The following is a 19,154-nucleotide window of genomic DNA, read 5'->3' as shown; positions in this document are numbered from 1 at the left end:
AAATAAATAAAATAAATAATAATAATAAAAAAACTGCATTAATGTGCGATAAAATATTTATCGGTGTTAAATAACTAACGAGTTAACTCGCCCAGCCCTAAAAAATAAACATCTGTTGCTTCTTATTTCTATTTCTCATCCAGACAAAAAAAACAAAAGATTGAGACGAATGACCCTAAAACTCGGTCTTTATTACAGATTTATGAAAGTAGACACAAACATCTGGTCAGTCTGGATGATCTCAAACATTCACGCGGCTTCCTTTCTGCTGTGGCAGAAAACAACAGTTCAGAGAAGAAGAAGAAGAACCCGTCGGCTCATGGTGTCTCTGACCATAAACGGGAAGACTTCACTTCCCACAATCCTCAGCTCTTCAGGGAGGCCGTCAGCTTCCTGCGGGCGTCCCTGTGCTTCTTACGGTACTCCTGTGAAGGCAGGACAGTAAAACATCTTCAGTAAACGTGCCTGCTCATCGGGTCGCAGCTCTAAATGATTTCAGCTTCTGTTCTCACTCTGTTTTGTAGCCAAATTATTCATGAATCCATAAAAAGAGTTTAACAGCTTAACTGAATTAGACCTGTGAATATATGAACAGTAATCTCCACATATGAATGGAAAAATGTGAGTTAAACAGTTCCTCCTCAGCCAGGAAAGCCTCACGCAGTTGGCTGCTTCTGATCACGTGACACATGCAGATGTGTGTGAAGATGATCCAGCTGTTCTGATGAGAAAAGCTGTCAGCCACAGTGCGTTTATAGAAGCTGCCACCAGGGGGCGACAAGTGAACAGTTACGCTTCAGTTAGAGATTTTAAACCGTTTTAAATTCCCAGTTTAAGAATCAAAAGATGTTCAAAGATGCTGCTGCTCGCCTTCTACTAGTTTTAGAAATTCTATTATTATTATTACTATTTATATATTACATTTAATGTTTCTCTATTTTATTGGTGAATTCATTTCTCTATTTTTAGTACTTTATCTTTAATTTATATTTATTTCCTCCTCACTAAAAAAAAAGGGGAGGTGTTCAACCAGGTTTTTTATCTGGATTTTCTCTGGAGAAGTTTAAAAAGCTGGGACGAAATCATGTAAACGCTGCATTAAATTGAAACCTGGTGAAACATCTCACAACTAAAGAGATGAATATGAGATGTGATTGGTGGGAATGGAGAATCTCCCAGAAATGCTGAGTCTCTCACATGTATTTATCTGGACTGTTGCTTGTTTTTAAATTAATTTAAATGATTTTATTTGTTTCTCTTTATATTCTTTTATGTATTTTAATGCTTCTTCCACTCCCTGCTGCAATGCTTTTATTTTATGTGAAGCACTTTGAACTGTTTGAACATGAAATGTGCTATATACATGTGGAGGAGTTCATCATTCTGTGAGAAACTGTGTGCACGATGAGTTAAACGAAAAGGAAAAAAAACTTTTTCATATGATGAAAAGATTCACAGAAGGCAGTCCGGCTAGTTGGCTGGGGTTTAAAAAATAAAGCGTTTTGCTTCTCAGAACAATATGCGTTCAACAGAGTAATACATTTGCATCACAAAATGGTTCAACAGGAAAAAGTCAGACCTCACAATCTCTTGGCCCTATTTTCTCTCCCCTCGTATCACTGCCTGCTGCCGCCTGCCGACAGCCGCGCCTGTTACGCTGTTTGCTGCTCGGAAGCAGGGGACTGCTCGCTCTGCACTTCGGTCTGCACAGCAGGTAAAGGAAAGGAGAGGAAATTAAAGGAAAGCAAAGGAAAGAAAAAGAAAGGAAAGGAGAGACGCCTGCCGACAGCCGCGCCTGTTACGGTGTTTGCTGCTCGGTCTGCACAGCAGGCAGTGATACGAAGGGAGAGAAAATAGGGCCAAGAGATTGTGAGGTCTGACTTTTTCCTGGAGAACCATTTTGTGATGCAAATGTATTACTCTGTTGAACGCATATTGTTCTGAGAAGCAAAACGCTTTATTTTTTAAACCCCAGCCAACTAGCCGGACTACCTTCATCAACACCAAAACGAGGCTGGAACTCTGCTCACAGGACGCAGCAGGGGGTAAGAAGATGTTCAGAAATGATGCTGCTGATATGGGATGTTACACAGCTTCATGTCAGAAGAGGCGAACTGTCCCTTTAAGCCTAAATGAAAAGGACGTTTGTTGGGTCGTGCTCGATGAGGCCGTTTCTGACACACATGAGCTCGCTCCCACCTGTCTGAGCGCACTCCTCCTCTCCTCCCACTGCTCCTTGTCCTCCTCCAGCTGCGACGCCCGACAGAACAACCTCGGACCCTCTGAGGGGGAAACAGAAAGCAGAGATTTCCCTCACGGTTTGCAGCAGAAACAGCTGCTGACAGGAGGAGGAACTTTATCTACCTTTCAGCCGGTCGTCGTCGGGGTGGAAGAAAAACGGGTCGAGCTTCGAGGGATTCTCCTCCCTGTGAGAAACACCAGAAACACTCAGATAATAAGTCAACAGGTCCTTCTCCTCCTGAACACCAACAAAGCTCAATCCTTTCTGCCTGTTAGTGGATCACAAACTGTCCTAAACTTCCTTCGTCATCAGTCAGATGAAATAAAATGTTCTGCTCTGATCTTATCGACCAGCTAAATCTTAGATCTAAGCCGTGAAAACTTCTGATTCTGAGCAAGTGAAGGCTTTCCTGACATGTTATCAGTTGTAAAAATGAGCAGATTAAAAACAAATTAAAGCACTTTAAATGATTAATTGGGAATTTTTGCTCACTTTGCGGTTTTAGCGGCGGTACCGCTCTGCTCCTCATCTTCATCCTGCTGCTCCTCTTCCTCTTCTTCTTCTTCCTCTGAGCTGCTGTCACGGAAACGAGCTTCTTGTTGCCAGGACACCTTCGGGGCCTTGATGTTCTCCACCTTGTACTCGGCTTTAAGAGGAAACAGGAAGACTTAGAAAGTTTAAAATCCACATAATCTTGTGTTTTTTTTGTTGTCGTTTGGTTCTCTTTTTTATCGTTTAGACATAAAACAAAAATACCACTTTGGCATTTAGGACAGACAACAGATACAAGATGTATGCACATGTATAAATATAAAATAAATAAATAAAAAGAAAGTTTAAAATCCTCCCCTCTGAAAGTGTGCGACAGGAATCTGATGCAACTCACCCGTCTCTGCGCTGCCTGCGTCCACCTCGTCTCCGAAGAAGGAGAATTTAAACCCGGAGGATTGCTCTTGCTTGGGATCCTCTGGGAGCAGACACGACGGCTCTTCTTCTTCTTCTTCCTCTTCTTCTTCCTTCCCTCTTTCCTCCTCCTCCCCCACCCGGTCCCAGTTGGTTTTCTCCTCCCCTTCAGCATCCTTCGCCTGACCAAACACGGCCTTCAGGTCGCCCGACACGTCGTAATAAATCTCTTTAGAGACTTCGGGGAGCTTCTGCGCCTCCTCTCTCTTCTTCCTCCGGGCTGACTTGCTGTAAAGAGACAACAGATCACATCAGATTTAGAAATGGTGGAACGACAGAAATACTCTGGAATGGTCCCCGAGAAAATTAAACAGTTAAATATAAGAACAACTAGAAAGCTGCAAGCAGCTGTATGCGGGACCGAGATGTGCGCACGTTGGGCCATACGTACGAGCACATAATAGCCCCAATGCATAGGGGTTTTTAAAAATTTCTAGGGGGCGCCACTGAGCCATTTAGCTCCGCCCACACACGATACCCTTTACATACGTACGAGGTCATCAGGGTCACAAACGCCATCACACGATATTCACCGCCTGGCCACGCCCACACCGTTCAGAGTTTGGAAAAGTTTCTCCATGATTTTTCCCCCCATGTCTTAAGAGTAACCTGTCCAAGTTAGGAGCTGTTACCATTAAATCTGTAGGAGGATTTCGATAAAATGCAAGTTGTGGAAAAAAAAGACGTTTCCGACCACCAGCAGGTGGCGCTGTAGGTGGATGTCACTATGATAATATGTGCGCGTTCAGGCTGGGTCCAGCATTCACCGTATGAAGTTTGGGACAGATTGGATAATATATGTGGGAGTTATAAGCGACTTCATTTTTTGTGGCGACTGATGGCGAGTCATCGAACTTTGAGGCGTCGCCACGGCCACGCCCTTTAAGTTTTGAAAAAGTTTCTCCATGATTTTTTCCCCCCATGTCTTAAGAGTAACCTGGCCAAGTTTGAAGTCTGTAGCATTAAATCTGTAGGACGAGTTCGATCATATGCAAGGCGTGGAATCGGTCAAAAATGGCACCAAAACTCACCTTCCATCCAAAATGGCCGCCTTCCTGTAGACGTGGGACCATGGCAGCAGGAGACTTTTTTGTGCATCTGGGCATGATGAATGAGTGTACCGAATTTCGTCGTCCCACGCGAAAGTAACCCCATAGCGGGGACCATTTTTAAGCATCGTAGGGGGCGCTACAGAGTCAATGAGCGACTCCCAAAAATATAAAGTTTAGATTCTTTCATGTCGTCGACTGGCAGGTGGTGCTCGCAAAATTTCATGAGTTTTCAAGCACCTTTTGCAAAGAATAAGAATAATATCGGAGGAGAAAAAATAACTCAGACAGAGTTAAAGATGTTAAACAGAAGAGGTCCCAGGATGGAACCTTGGGGAACTCCACATGTGATTGTTGTCTGCTCAGATGTAAAGTTACCTGTTGAGTGATTAGGCAGCTGTTCGTCATGAGAAAGCCTGAATTAGTTGTTTTTATATTTAAAATGAACAAAATTAGATTCAGATCTGGTCAATAATCCATCTGTAACAGGTGTCAGGGCACTGATGAGATGTCAGGGCAGGTGTCAGGGCAGGGGTCAGGGCAGGTGTCAGGGCAGGGGTCAGGGCAGGGGTCAGGGCAGGGGTCAGGGCAGGTGTCAGGGCAGGGGTCAGGGCAGGGGTCAGGGCAGGGGTCAGGGCAGGTGTCAGGGCAGGGGTCAGGGCAGGGGTCAGGGCAGGGGTCAGGGCAGGGGTCAGGGCAGGTGTCAGGGCAGGGGTCAGGGCAGGTGTCAGGGAAGATGTCAGGGCAGGGGTCAGGGCAGGGGTCAGGGCAGGGGTCAGGGCAGGTGTCAGGGCACTGATGAGATGTCAGGGCAGGTGTCAGGGCAGGTGTCAGGGCAGGTGTCAGGGAAGATGTCAGGGCAGGGGTCAGGGCAGGTGTCAGGGCAGGTGTCAGGGCAGGTGTCAGGGCAGGTGTTAGGGCAGGTGTTAGGGCAGGTGTCAGGGCAGGTGTCAGGGCAGGTGTCAGGGCAGGTGTCAGGGCAGGTGTCAGGGCAGGGGTCAGGGCAGGTGTCAGGGCAGGGGTCAGGGCAGGGGTCAGGGCAGGGGTCAGGGCAGGTGTCAGGGCAGGGGTCAGGGCAGGTGTCAGGGCAGGGGTCAGGGCAGGGGTCAGGGCAGGGGTCAGGGCACTGATGAGATGTCAGGGCAGGGGTCAGGGCAGGGGTCAGGGCAGGGGTCAGGGCGGGGGTCAGGGCGGGGGTCAGGGCAGGGGTCAGGGCAGGGGTCAGGGCAGGGGTCAGGGCAGGGGTCAGGGCAGGGGTCAGGGCAGGTGTCAGGGCAGGGGTCAGGGCAGGTGTCAGGGCAGGGGTCAGGGCGGGGGTCAGGGCAGGGGTCAGGGCAGGGGTCAGGGCAGGGGTCAGGGCAGGTGTCGGGGTAGGTGTCAGGGCAGGTGTCAGGGCAGGGGTCAGGGCAGGTGTCAGGGCAGGGGTCAGGGCGGGGGTCAGGGCAGGGGTCAGGGCAGGGGTCAGGGCAGGGGTCAGGGCAGGTGTCAGGGCAGGTGTCAGGGCGGGGGTCAGGGCAGGGGTCAGGGCAGGGGTCAGGGCAGGGGTCAGGGCAGGGGTCAGGGCAGGTGTCGGGGTAGGTGTCGGGGTAGGTGTCGGGGCAGGTGTCAGGGCAGGTGTCAGGGCAGGTGTCAGGGCGGGGGTCAGGGCAGGGGTCAGGGCAGGGGTCAGGGCAGATGTCAGGGCAGGTGTCAGGGCAGGTGTCAGGGCAGGGGTCAGGGCAGGGGTCAGGGCAGGGGTCAGGGCGGGGGTCAGGGCAGGGGTCAGGGCGGGGGTCAGGACAGATGTCAGGGCAGGGGTCAGGGCAGGGGTCAGGGCAGGGGTCAGGGCAGGGGTCAGGGCGGGGGTCAGGGCAGGGGTCAGGGCAGGGGTCAGGGCAGGTGTCAGGGCAGGGGTCAGGGCAGGTGTCGGTGTAGGTGTCAGGGCAGGTGTCAGGGCAGGTGTCAGGGCAGCTGTCAGGACAGCTGTCAGGACAGATGTCAGGGCAGGTGTCAGGGCAGGTGTCAGGGCAGGGGTCAGGGCAGGTGTCGGGGCAGGGGTCAGGGCAGGTGTCAGGGCAGGTGTCAGGGCAGGTGTCAGGGCAGCTGTCAGGACAGCTGTCAGGACAGATGTCAGGGCAGGTGTCAGGGCAGGTGTCAGGGCAGGGGTCAGGGCAGGTGTCGGGGCAGGGGTCAGGGCAGGTGTCAGGGCAGGTGTCAGGGCAGGTGTCAGGGCAGCTGTCAGGACAGATGTCAGGGCAGATGTCAGGGCAGCTGTCAGGACAGATGTCAGGGCAGATGTCGGAGCAGGTGTGGATAAGGTCTGTACCTCTCCTTCTTGGTTTCATCGGTTTTGGTCTCGTAGGCAGAGTGTTCCTTCTTGCTCGGGTCGTAATGCAGCGCCGACACGTCTCTGCAAACACAAACACGTTTTTTTAAAATCTCTTTATACTCTTTATAACCATCTAAATGAATGTTCCAGTCCACAATGGGCCGCTGACCTGAACTTTTTAGCTTTGGTGGGCGTCTTGCTGCTGCTGGCTTGTTGGCTGCTTCCCAGGACGCTCTGCAGAATGGACAGGGCCTTCTTCTTCTCCTCCTCCAGAGACTCATCTTCCTCAGTCGGGCTCCTCTTTGGTTCTGAGGCACAAACAGTCGTTCTCATGTCTGACTTTGGTGCAAGAGCTTAAAAACCTCCAAAGTATTCCATCAGAAGCATCAAACTGTTTTGAAAATGTACGTTTAATGAAGCGTGTCGTTCTTTAAAATGAGATTATGCACAAACGTGGGAGTGAAGTGGAAAAACCTGACATTCAACTTTATGTTGGTTTAACCCTCCTGTTGTCTTGCAGGTCAAAAGTGACCCACCACATGTTTAGCTGTAGAAAAAATACCTTAAACTATCTTTTTCCAACTTAAAATTGTATGACTTTTCCTAAAGGGACCCCATCATTAGAAAAAGTCACACTTTATTTTTGTTCATGTTTCCATGTGGGCTGTACACCACTAGGGTACAAAGATTGTCTTATGGGTCATTTTTGACCCGTGAATTATAAAAACATTTAAACACCAGAAAAAAGTTCACTGTTTTTTTTTCCTTTCAATATAATTAATTCAGAAGTAATTACTTCACATTTATATAATAGCAATAATAAACCTTTATTATGTAAAAGAAAACTGAGAAAACAAGAAAACTGTTGGTCCAACTGACCAAAAACAAAAAAAAAAGTGTAATCCTGAAAACTGGTGATTGTCTTTTTGTATTGTGTAACAAAAAATACATGATAAAAATGTATTGAATTGAGTTGAAAAGGGTCATTTCTGACCCGTAGGACAAAGGGAGTAAACACAATGTTAAGACCTCACAAGGGTTAACTTTGTCCTGCTGAAATAAGCAAAGCCTTCCCTGATGTTTTTCATGAAATCTCCCATTTTAAAAAAGCTGTTGTTCCCTTTTATCTGTTGTTTTCTTTTTTTCTATACATGCATGTCTCTGTATGAACTTCCAGTGTCTCCAATCCGATATGATTGGACTCATCGCTGAGAGACAACAGATCTGTCCTAGGCTTTACACTGGGTTAGCCCCTCAGCCCCCTCATAAAGAATTTTATATTGAGTCCCGACTGTTACCAGCCTATGGTGAAATAAATATACATCTAATTTATGTACAGATTAGAGTTTTAATTTACCTTTGTCATTGTTTATATAATCATATGCAGAAATTTTAAGTATTTTGTTCCTGAACTTCTGACATGGGGTCATTAAGGGGGATTAGAGCAACAATTTTCTTTTCCACTTCTTTGAGGTGCCACAATTTTCTTTCCCACCCCTTGGGGGCGCCACAGCACGATTCTGAGCATAATTTTGAAGTCACCAATGGATTCCTTGACCAAAAAAACATAGGATCGGCATGTTAAATTGAGTTTTTAGGTTGTTTAGAGGCCAAGGTAGCTGAAATTCTGTATTTTATGGCGCCCGTTTTGGAATTCCAAAATGGCCGCCATACAGGTGTCTGTTCAAGTGGCAACATTGGTTTTTGGAATCCCCAAGGTCTGCAGATTACAAAAAAAATTCCCACAAAAGTACATGTTTGTACACAGTGAACCTGACTATTTGTTCCGTTGTGAATGAAATAGATAACAATCTGCTCCCGTTTACATTTCACACAGCGTCCCAACTCTTATGGAACTGGGACTGTGCCATCCTCCACACATCCTCACCCGTCTCCTCCTCCTCTTCCTTCCCGTCCTCGTCCAGGAAGCGAGCGTCCATCCGGAAACGCTCGTCTGTCCCGAAGCGAGTCTGCAGCGCCATCAGCTGGACAGCAGACGAGAAAACATCAACTACTGGTTACCACAACAGTTCTGAGCCCAACCGTCTCTTTAAAACGGTCACCGATGAGCCCAAACATTAGAACCACTCGATGCAGCGTGCAGCGGCGTCAATTCAGCCAAAGCTGAGGTATGGCGAGGTCACTGTGGTCACATGACTACAGTATCGATCAATAAATATACATGCCCAGCAAATAATCACCACAAAAGTCTGCTATGTAGCTTAATCTGTGTGCAAATGCAGTCTCACTCACATAGCCGCTAGCATAACAATGGACTCGTCTCCGTCTCCCTGTTAGCATTAGCATTAGCATTACCGGCGGAGGTGCTGAAGTGGACAGCCTCGTTAACAGCCTGAATCCCGCCTTCACTACCTGGTCCTCCTTCCTCCGCCGCTGGGGCAACAACTAGAGCTGGGCGAGTTAACGCGTTAATTATTTAACGCAGATAAACATCTTATCGCGCATTAACGCAGGTTTTCTTCTGGCCTTTCATATGTGAAAGATTCCTTCCAAATGTTGGGATTCTTTAACATGATCACAGCAGCTGATGGATCACCTGATCAGTCGCCAACACAACCGAGGTTCAGTCGCTTCTTACGGCCACGAACTCGTCCCTAAAAGGTGATTTTTTATTTTCCTATATTAAAGGAAGTTGTTTAGAATGTTGACATTTACATTTCGTCACCTGAGAGCGGTCATAATGTTTTGGCTCAGGTGCACCAGGTGCAGCATCTCCACCCACTGAAGAGGGAACACCGGTGTATGGGTACCAGATCGCCTCGGCGTCCGTCGTCTGCTGAACACGTCACACAATATGGCTGAACGTCGGACAGTTGTGATTGGCTCGTTTTTTTCTTTTATCTTATAACCTTATGTGTGCCTTAAACATGTACAACACGATTTACCTTTGTGTATACATGCCACAGGTTTCTGTACATTTTGTTAAAAATCTTTAATACATTTTTTATTTTTAAAAAGTTGTGACTGGCTCAGACAAACTTATAGATAGATAGATAGATAGATAGATAGATAGATAGATAGATAGATAGATAGGAAATATTTCATTTCTTCGTAAAAGCTCTCCATAGCTGCTGCCGATCACCGAAAGACCGAGAAAAAAACTCTCCGACGCACAGCGCCCAGTTACGGTTACTATGGCTACTACAGCCAATCACAATGTACTCCCATTCAAGCGGACGGCCATATTGTGTGACGCATTCAGCAGACGACGGAACCCGAGCCGATCTGGAACCTACACCGTCTCCTTCACCCTCCTGGGACATTTTCATCTGAATTCTGCCCCGTGTGGAGGTTTCACGTCTGGAAGCAAACTTCTCTTCTCACCTTCTGTCCCGCTCGCCCCTCAAACTGAGGCCGGAGGTCAAATCTGCCGCCGTCCTCCTCCTCTTCATCACCTTCGTCCTCATCTTCACTGCTGCCAAACAGCCGAGAGCCCGAAGCCACCTGAACACAGGCAGCGTTACCACACAGCGACGGCTTCTTCCAGGAGAAAGCAGCCTCAGAACATCACAAACCTTCTCTTTTTCTGCGGCACTCTGATTGGTTACCGCCTCATCTCCAGTGGATTCGTCCTCTGATTGGCTGTCCTCCAACAGGGTCTTCTGTGTGGCCGTCTGCTCCTCTTCCTCCTCCTCATCATCGTCGTCATCAGAACCAAAGACGATGTGTTTCCCTGCTTTTGGAGCTGGAGCGTCCTGATGATATTCAACAAAAACATAAAAATCATGCAAAGAAGAAACATTTTTACTAGGGCTGAGCGAGTTAGCTCGTTATTATCGAGTTAAAGGCGGGGTAGGGGATCTTTTTCTGGAACATTTTTTTACATATTGCTTGAAATACTCTTCACACCCCCATTGCAACCAATTAATTAAAAGTTTTGACACAAATATGAAAAGTTTTAGTGGCCTCTAGAACGTACAATCTACGAAAAACAGTATCCAATCATTGTGAACGGACCGTTCACAATGATTGGATACTGATGCCGTCTATCAAACTGCAACCTGCTCCTCCCTCCCCCTCCTCCCCCCTGTGCACGTACCCTGCTCCGTGAACGAATTACGCGTCCAGAAGCTTGGCAGGAAGCTAAACTAGAGCCAGCTTGGCTAGCACCCAGCATTATTAAACGTATAGTTAGCATAAACTAAATACTAAATACTAAATACGGCAACGATCGATGCTTGCTGTCAGAACAGCGCTCGTGCACCTTCGTACTCGTGCGCGTTCATGTACTCTAGAGGCGTGGCTTCGGGGGGAAAGTGAAGAAAAGGGTTGGGACTTTTTACCTGTGTACTTTCAAAATGCAGCTTCGCTGGACTCAAAATCCAGGATCTCCTACCCTACCTTTAACTCATTAATTATTTAACTCCTAGAAATATTTTATGGCGCATTAACGCAGGTTTTATTATTGTAAAAGTCTGTTGAATGCATCACATACACACAATTACAGCAAACACCATGAAGCATGGAGGAATAAAATAAAGATAAACTAGCACCTAACATCACCGCTACAGGTGTGAAGCTCACGGAGCTAACCGGCGCTACTTCCTGTTTTACTGGTTTCAACATAAAAGCACACATTTCAAAATAAATTTTAAAAAAACTTCTGCATTTACAGCCAAGTTGAATTGACAAACACAAACAGGGACAAACACAAACAGGGACAAACACAAACAGGGACAAACACAAACAGGGACCCACCAGGTTGGCCAGAGCTCCCTGGATGAGCTTCTTGTGCTCCTCGGCCTCTTTCTGCCTCTGCTGGAGGGCAGCCAGCCTCCTCGCGTTGGCCTTTCTCTGCAGCTCCTCTTCCTCCTCGGGTCCCAGCGCCTGCCGGGGAGGAGCCCGCTCTTCATCTTCATCCTCCTCCTCCTCTTCGCTGGACGAGGACGAGGTCGCTTCCACAGAAACAACCTTTTTCTCGTCTTCCTTATCGCAGCTCGAGGAAGAGTCGGCCTCTGGCTTCAGAGCTTTCTGAGGAACCGTTTTTAAAGCTTTAGGAGCAGCCATGTCCTCCTCTTCCTCCTCTTCTTCCTCCTCCTCCTCCTCTTCTTCCTCCTCCTCCTCCTCTTCTTCCTCCTCCTCCTCCTCTTCTTCCTCCTCCTCCTCCTCTTCTTCCTCCTCCTCTTCCTCTTCCTCACTGCCCCCCGACGTCTTCCTCTCTGAGTGTTTCTGTCTTTTGCCGCCTGCCTTTGTGCGGCTCACCTGTGGAGCTTCAGAGTTCCCCTTCTGTTTTTTAACCCCACTTCCTGGTCCCTCCTCTTCTTCTTCTTCTTCTTCTTCTCCTCCTCGTCTCCTCTGACTTTCTGCGTTCAGGGATTTCGTCCCCTGGAAGACGGGCAGCGACGTGGACGCGGCGCCTTTTCGTTTCCTCTTCTTCTTCTTCTTCTTCTCGTCCTCGCTGCTGTCCTCCAGCAGGGCAGCGAGGATCTCCTCGGGCGTGTTGCCTCTTTTGGGCGCGGGGCTGGCGTTCGGTTCGGGGCCGGAGCCGAGGATGCTGGGAGCTGTAGTCTCTGGGGTCTGCTGAGCTTCTTCAGCCAGCCTCTGCAGGTCGGTAAATGAGATCTCCAGATGGGTCACGTTAGAAAACATGGCTTCGTAGTCAGAATCTGAGCATGAATCTGCCGACTCATCATCCTCATCACCGCCTGATTCTGAGGAGGAGGCTACAGGCAGGGCTGCTGTTTGTGTTTGACTTTTTTTCTTCGCCTTTTTGCTCGTGTGGTTTCCTGAGAGCTGCTCGACCGTCGGGGGGGAAAGTTTCTCTTCAGGGGGATTCTTCCTGGACGCAAAGAGTTCGTCTGTGTCGGCCGAATTGTAACCGTCCTCATCCCCTGGAATCAAAAAGAAAAACTTGGACATCACTATAGCGACCAGTTACCACACAATCAATCAATCAGTCGTTGTTGCAAAAAGAAACAGACAGAAACTAGAAAGCTGCAAGCAGCTGTATGCGGGACCGAGCCTGTGTGCACGTTGGGGCATACGTACGAGCACATAATAACCCCAATGCGGAGGGGCTTTTGCAAATTCCTAGGGGGCGCCACTGAGCCATTTTGCTCCGCCCACACACGATACTCTTTACATACGTACGAGGTCGACAGGGTGGACGTGTGTGCCAAGTTTCATCACCTTACGATGATGATAAGGCTTTCAAATCACAAACGCCATCACACGATTTTCACCACCTGGCCACGCCCACACCGTTCAGAGTTTGGAAAAGTTTCTCCATGATTTTCCCCCCCATGTCTTAAGAGTAACCTGGCCAAGTTTGAAGTCTGTAGCATTAAATCTGTAGGACGAGTTCGATCATATGCAAGGTGTGGAACTGGCAAAAATGGCACCAAAACGCACCTTCCATCCAAAATGGCCGCCTTCCTGTGGACGTGGGACCATGGCGGCATGAGACTTTTTTGTGCGTCTGGGCATGATGAATGAGTGTACCGAATTTCGTCGTCCCACGCAAAACTAACCCCAATGCGGGGACCATTTTTAAGCATCATAGGGGGCGCTACAGAGTCAATGAGCGACTCCCAAAAATATAAAGTTTAGATTCTTTCATGTCGTCGACTGGCAGGTGGCGCTCGCAAAATTTCAAGAGTTTTCGAGCACCTTTTGAAAAGAATAAGAAGAAAGAACTCAAAAGGGAGAGAAAGAGAGACATATGGGATGTCATACAGCTTCATGTCAAAAGAGGCGAACTGTCCCTTTAACACAGTAAAAGTTGTTTTCAGTGCTATCATCTACCATTTAATAAGTTCTAAACACGTTTACATATCAAAGATTATCGGATCAGAATCACCCAACAGCAGCTTTTGCTCGTTTCAAACCCGTTTTTTACCTTTGTGTCCAGATGTGACCAAGTAGTCGAGCCCCACCACCTCCACGTTATCGTCCTCCTCCTGCTGCAAAGCATCATGGGAGCTGGTCGCCACCAGCCTGCGGATTTCCTCGTCCGAGTCGCTGTCGGTGAAACGCTTCCTCTGAGCCGGTCCGCGGCCGGCGGGCCTCTCGCGGCCGTTGGTGAGCCGACGGGCTTCGGTGTGACGGTCGGAGGCAACAGGTGGAGGCTGGAATCTAACCGGAGAGAAACATGAAACCTTCTTAAATGTTCACCTTAAAGTCCCCCTCACAATCAATCCTCAGAGAGGAATGTACTGAACTATGGAGCTGAATCTGAATGATTCTGGTTAGGGCTGGGCAAGTTAACTCGTTATTATCGCGTTAACTCATTAATTATTTAAAGCCGATAAATATTTTATCGCACATTAATGCAGTTTTTAAAAATTGTTTTTTATTTCTTGTTTTTTTATTTTATTTAAAAAAACAAAACATTCTTTGGGGGCTTTTGTGCCTTTAATGGATAGGAAAGTTCAGAGAGACAGGAAGCAGGGGGCAGAGAGAGGGGGAACAACATGCAGCACAGGGCCAGCTGCAGCGAGGACTAAAGCCTCTGTACATGGGGCGCCTGCTCAGCCCACTACGCCACGGACCACCCCTGTTTTATTATTTATTTTATTTTGTAAAAGTCTGTTGCTCACAGGCTTTTATTCTGTAAAAGTCTGCTGCTGTCTGCTGTGGAACAGGAAAAGAAAGTAATCGGCGGATCCACCAAACATGGAGAAGGGTACGGAACTTTTACTCGGCCATTTTCATGTTAAAGTTCTTCCAGACGGCGGAGTCGACAGAACCAAAGTCATCTGTAAACTCTGCCAAGTTGAATTGTCTTCTCAGCGTAGTAGTTCCAGTCTAAAATATCACTTAAAGGCAAAACACACAACTGATAGCAGCAAGTCATTCAAGGAAACAGACAGTGGAGCGAGGCTTCTACATAAAAACTACAGAAAGATGCTGATGTTAAAAGTGTGTTTGCACAACAAATGTTATGGCACTTTCATTCATATGGCAGCACATTTAAAATAAAACTAAATGCTAAAAGCTATACGCTACTTTTGGATTCATTTTTGGATTCTGCGTACAAATGTGATTAATCGTGATTAATCAGGGAAATCATGAGATTAATTAGATTAAACATTTGAATCGTTGCCCAGCCCTGGTTCTGGTGTTTAAATGAGTGGATGGAATGTTCCATCCGTGCTCCCTCTAAAGGAAGCTTCTGGTTCGGGATCTGCAGGTCACAGAAACTCTAACTCATCGGTGCTTACCTGTCGCAGGCGTTGACCACATCCGTCCGAGTCCTCTTGGGCCGTGACGGCTCATAGGGCGGGAACTCGCCCCGCCTCTTCTTGCTGATGTCATCGTCCCCCCCCTCCACCTCCCAGGTGAGCTGGCTGACGGGCGTGGACTGATCCGTGGCGTTGCGGTCCAGCTTGCGGATGTTGTGGCTGTACTTCGACGGGTCGAACTTCACGGTTCGAGCTTTGCTGCCTTTCTGACACCTGAGCTGCAGCACGGGCAGGACCCGACCGAACTTACTGACCACCCAGTCCTGAAAGCAGAGACCAGTCAACGACTCGCTCACACCAGCACGGGACCATCTATCATCCACAGCTGGAGGTTTAACTGCACCTCGTGTCCCGGGACTTCGGTCCCCGGCACCGCAGCCTTCATGGTGAAGTTGTCAACGCCGGCTTTGCTAAACGAGTCCAGAAGTTTCTGCTTCTTGTCCTCGGCTGCCGGCGGCTGCTCCGCTGCCTCCTGCCGCTCCTGAGCGAGCCTGCAGGAACACATGCACAATGTTTTCTGCGTTCAAACTGAGGCTTTAGCTGCAGAGTTTAAACTGATTTGCTGCAGAATTTATTGTAAAATTAAACTTTACTTCAGTCTGTAGCGGCAACAGAATTCATTGATTCTTAGAAAATCATCTGCAAACTGGTCACTAATGCATGAAATCTGCACGATATCTTTGAACTTATCTGGACTGTTGCTGGTTTTAAATTCATTTATTTGTTTCTCTTTATATTCTTTTATGTATTTTAATGCTTCTTCCACTCCCTGCTGCAATGCTTTTATTTTATGTGAAGCACTTTGAACTGTTTTGTACATGAAATGTGTTATATAAATAAATTTGATAATTAAAACAACTGTTTAACATTTAAAGCACTTATTTAAAGGAGAATTCCGGCAATTTTACAAACATATCCCATCTGTTGGAGACCCAGGAAAGTTTGCCAAAGGGAAAAACGCGAGACACCACGGCCAATTCGGTATAAAGTATTTTGATACACATTTGAGCCTCAGGAAAGGTTAAAAGCTTGCCCGATAGAGCCCGCTTTCATGGAAATCAGCGCAATTGGAAAACTTTGTGCAGCGGGCATGAAAATGTCTCGCGTTTTTCCCTTTGGCAAACTTTCCTGGGTCTCCAACAGATGAGATATGTTTGTAAAATAGCCGGAATTCTCCTTTAACGGCACCCCCCCCCTTAGACCTCAGATCATCATGCTGATATAAACATGTCCCCGTACCTGTGCAGGAAACTCTCTTTGGCCGTTTCAATCTGCAGGGTTCCTCCTTTCCATTTGGATTTATTAAGCACCGTCATACCTGCGGAGGAAACCAACAGATCAGGAAACTCGACAAATAACCCACGAGTCTGTTCTGAGACTCCTGATTCCGACTAAAGGCCTGCACAACATGGAAACATTCAAAATTCAGTTGGTGTTCTGCATCATATAAAAACAAGTAAAAAAATCATTAAAGAAATTAAATATTTTGAGTATTTCAGCACAAATTCGCAACATTTGGATCATTTTCCAGGATTCTGCCGCCTCACTGAATTCTCTTTACTCACATTTCTTCAGGTCGGCGTCTGAAATGTTGATGTTGATGTAGCCGAAGGTTTTATAAGGCACACCTGCGGGAGAAGAGTTTAAGAGACAATACATTAAAATAGATTTTATAAAACCAGTAAAACACACTTTATATCCACGATGAACATCGGCAGCAGGCAGTGATACGCAGGGAGAGAAAATAGGGCCAAGAGATTGTGAGGTCTGACTTTTTCCTGGAGAACCATTTTGTGATGCAAATGTATTACTCTGTTGAACGCATATTGTTCTGAGAAGCAAAACGCTTCATTTTTTAAACCCCAGCCAACTAGCCGGACTACCTTCATCAACACCAAAACGAGGCTGGAACTCTGCTCACAGGACGCAGCAGGGGGTAAGAAGATGTTCAGAAATGATGTTGCTGATATGGGATGTTACACAGCTTCATGTCAAAAGAGGCGAACTATCCCTTTAAAAAGCATAGGACAGCTTTGCATGACATTTTTAAATTTAAAAGAGGTGTCGGATCCAGGATATTTTTCCTTTCCAGAATGTTATCAATACTTGTGAAATCATTTTTTAATTCCTTTATTTATTTCTAATTCATCCTTGGTGGATGTTTGCAGTTTCACTCACTTTATGAGCAGTTTGTTTTTTTTTTATGAGCAGCAGCAACTCGCCGTTGGTGTTAAAAGAAGCTCAAAAATCTAGTTTTGACATTTCTTCTGGAATAATTGCAGATGTGTTATTTATAGGTAACCAAATGAGCGTTGAGAAACCCAAAAGTTTCCTTTAACTTAAAGCTATGGTAGGTAATCCTAGAGAGCTAGCAAGAGAGCTAGCAAGATTCGAAAGTGGCCCCTCCTCTAAGCTCCACCCCCCCCTCCCCATTCCGTCAGTGCTTCGTCCAAAGCCGGTAGAACCGCATGCGCACATGGAGCAGGGAGCCGGCAGAGGGGGGCGTAGGCAGAAAGCAGAGGCATCTGATTGGTTTTTTGTAGGCGACCAATCCGAGATCAGCGTCAGCTTTTTCTCAGTCCTGCAGCTGCCACAGAGGTCTGATTATTTTCGTCCCTTTTTCTAAATACATCTTGTATAGATTTCTCTCAGGATAGACGGACCATTTCACCCAGTATTACAAAATGTGTTTCTGAACAGGATTACCAACCATGTCTTTAAGGCAAATGTTACATTTTTAAATGGAAAAGCAAATAAAAACTGAAACCTTTTTAAGAACATGCTAAAAAAAATGTTCACGTCCAGCTCGCAGCCCTGAAGTGTCAGACACGATAAAACAGAAGCTGTTCTGAAAGTTATGGCTGATCTCAAGCAGGTTTTCCAATAGTTAACAGAATCTCTGCCATGACTGTATCAGATTCCTCACCCTCATCGTCCCTCTTGGTCCGCAGCTCCACATCCTCCACATCTCCAAACTTTCCGAATCGATCCTTCAGATCCTTCTGGGTGACTGTGTGGCTCAAACCACCGACATACAGCCGCCGCATTGCTTCGAAGGGACAACAAAACATCACTGACCGCCATTTTGTGCCAACACATCCAACAGAACATATTTAATCTATCAAAAGTCCGCTGACAGGTAGCGACTTTGATTATCTGCACTTAGGCAGAGCCCAAAAATATAATTAACTGTTGATCAAATGAAGCAGGATTGCATCATCCATCATCATCTTATAAAAACACGGTGAAAAAGACAATAGCCAACCTCCACTTTTGTATATACTGCCATGGTGAATGCAGCACTTTACTGTTAATTAATGTACAATCACTGGGACTCTGTAAATATCAATCCATACTTATTCTGTTTGTATATATTCTGGCTGCTAAAGTGATTTGTTCCATATTAAACACAGTAACAACCAATACAACACAATCTCTGCACATTCACAAACATACAATGATTTCCCATCTGTGGGACTAATGAAAGACTATCTTATCTTATCTTATTGTTAAACTTAAATGTAAATATAATATAGATAGATAAATAGATAAGTACTTTATTCATCCCAATTTGGGAAATTATTGTGTTGCAACAGCGTACAGCATAAAAGATATGTAAACAATTATAGGAAAAACAAGCAAATAGAATAGAATAATAAAAATAGAGAATAAACATCAGCTATATACAAATCTACAGTATGAAGAGTAGGGTAAATAATAATAATAGTAATAATAACAAACATCAGTAAACTGAATAAAAACAGATTTGTACATTTAACAATAAAAGGTAAAAATAAATTTAACTGGGCAGACTGAACCAATAAGAAATATAGGGTATATGGATAATTGACATTATATTGTACTATGATGATATATGATGATTTAAGGCAGAACCGTGCAGTGATGAGTCAAAGTCAGTCAAAAAAGAAAAGTGAGCCTGATTTTAAAAACAACTACAAAGCTTCCAGAATGGACAGTCTCTGTATAAAGAGGACCAAAAATATCAGCCCAACGTTTTTGATCCACCTCAGCCTGAAACTCAACACAGAATAACTGCAGGAGCCGAAGAAGCGTTGCATCCACCTGAACTACAACTTAATCCATCTGAACTACAACTACTTCCTCTACACGGCCTGACTTCTTACTGATCTGCCAGACTTATCACCATTTAACCTGATGCTTCATTTATAAGAACATTTAAGAGACACAAATGTTTACCTCACATGTATCCAGGTGGTGCGGCTGTAATCTGAGTCCGGGGTGGTGTCCTGCTGACATTTTGTTCCGGACATTTTTTCGGCAAAACTAAAACGTTCCGCGGACGTTAATTTTAGAATAAGCTTTAGGAACTCTTAAAAAATCCCACACAAATAAACGCAGAAGTAAAT

At 46.2% G+C, this 19,154-nt stretch overlaps 1 protein-coding gene across 1 annotated transcript; it reads right to left on the bottom strand.

Annotated features, from left to right (window-relative positions):
* Nucleotides 1-180: 180 nt before the first annotated feature.
* nol8 (nucleolar protein 8) lies at nt 181-19,039 on the bottom strand. The gene is made up of 18 exons (XM_075460074.1): nt 18,985-19,039; nt 17,693-17,815; nt 16,332-16,394; nt 16,006-16,084; nt 15,110-15,257; nt 14,746-15,029; nt 13,422-13,657; nt 11,282-12,414; nt 10,099-10,278; nt 9,908-10,027; nt 8,451-8,547; nt 6,732-6,870; nt 6,560-6,643; nt 3,129-3,433; nt 2,735-2,888; nt 2,365-2,426; nt 2,200-2,282; nt 181-425 (listed from the first exon to the last, which is right to left on the bottom strand). Exons 2-18 carry the CDS (start codon nt 17,811-17,813, stop codon nt 366-368), a joined length of 3,348 nt encoding a protein of 1,115 aa, XP_075316189.1. The 5' UTR covers nt 17,814-17,815; nt 18,985-19,039; the 3' UTR covers nt 181-365.
* Between the last annotated feature and the right edge of the window lie 115 nt (nt 19,040-19,154).

This window comes from Odontesthes bonariensis, chromosome 3 (assembly GCF_027942865.1).
Source record: "Odontesthes bonariensis isolate fOdoBon6 chromosome 3, fOdoBon6.hap1, whole genome shotgun sequence".
NCBI classification, from domain to species: domain Eukaryota; kingdom Metazoa; phylum Chordata; class Actinopteri; order Atheriniformes; family Atherinopsidae; genus Odontesthes; species Odontesthes bonariensis.
This window is presented reverse-complemented; position numbering and strand designations above follow the sequence as displayed.

Excerpts from the sequence above, each read along its gene's own strand:
- nol8 (XM_075460074.1), bottom strand. The coding sequence starts at position 17,813 with ATGCGGCGGCTGTATGTCGGTGGTTTGAGCCACACAGTCACCCAGAAG. Across the intron at positions 16,085-16,331 it reads AGACGCCGACCTGAAGAAAT|GTATGACGGTGCTTAATAAA; the intron begins GTGAGTAAAGAG and ends TTTCCTCCGCAG. Across the intron at positions 6,871-8,450 it reads GGAAGAGGAGGAGGAGACGG|AACCAAAGAGGAGCCCGACT; the intron begins GTGAGGATGTGT and ends TTTGTGCCTCAG.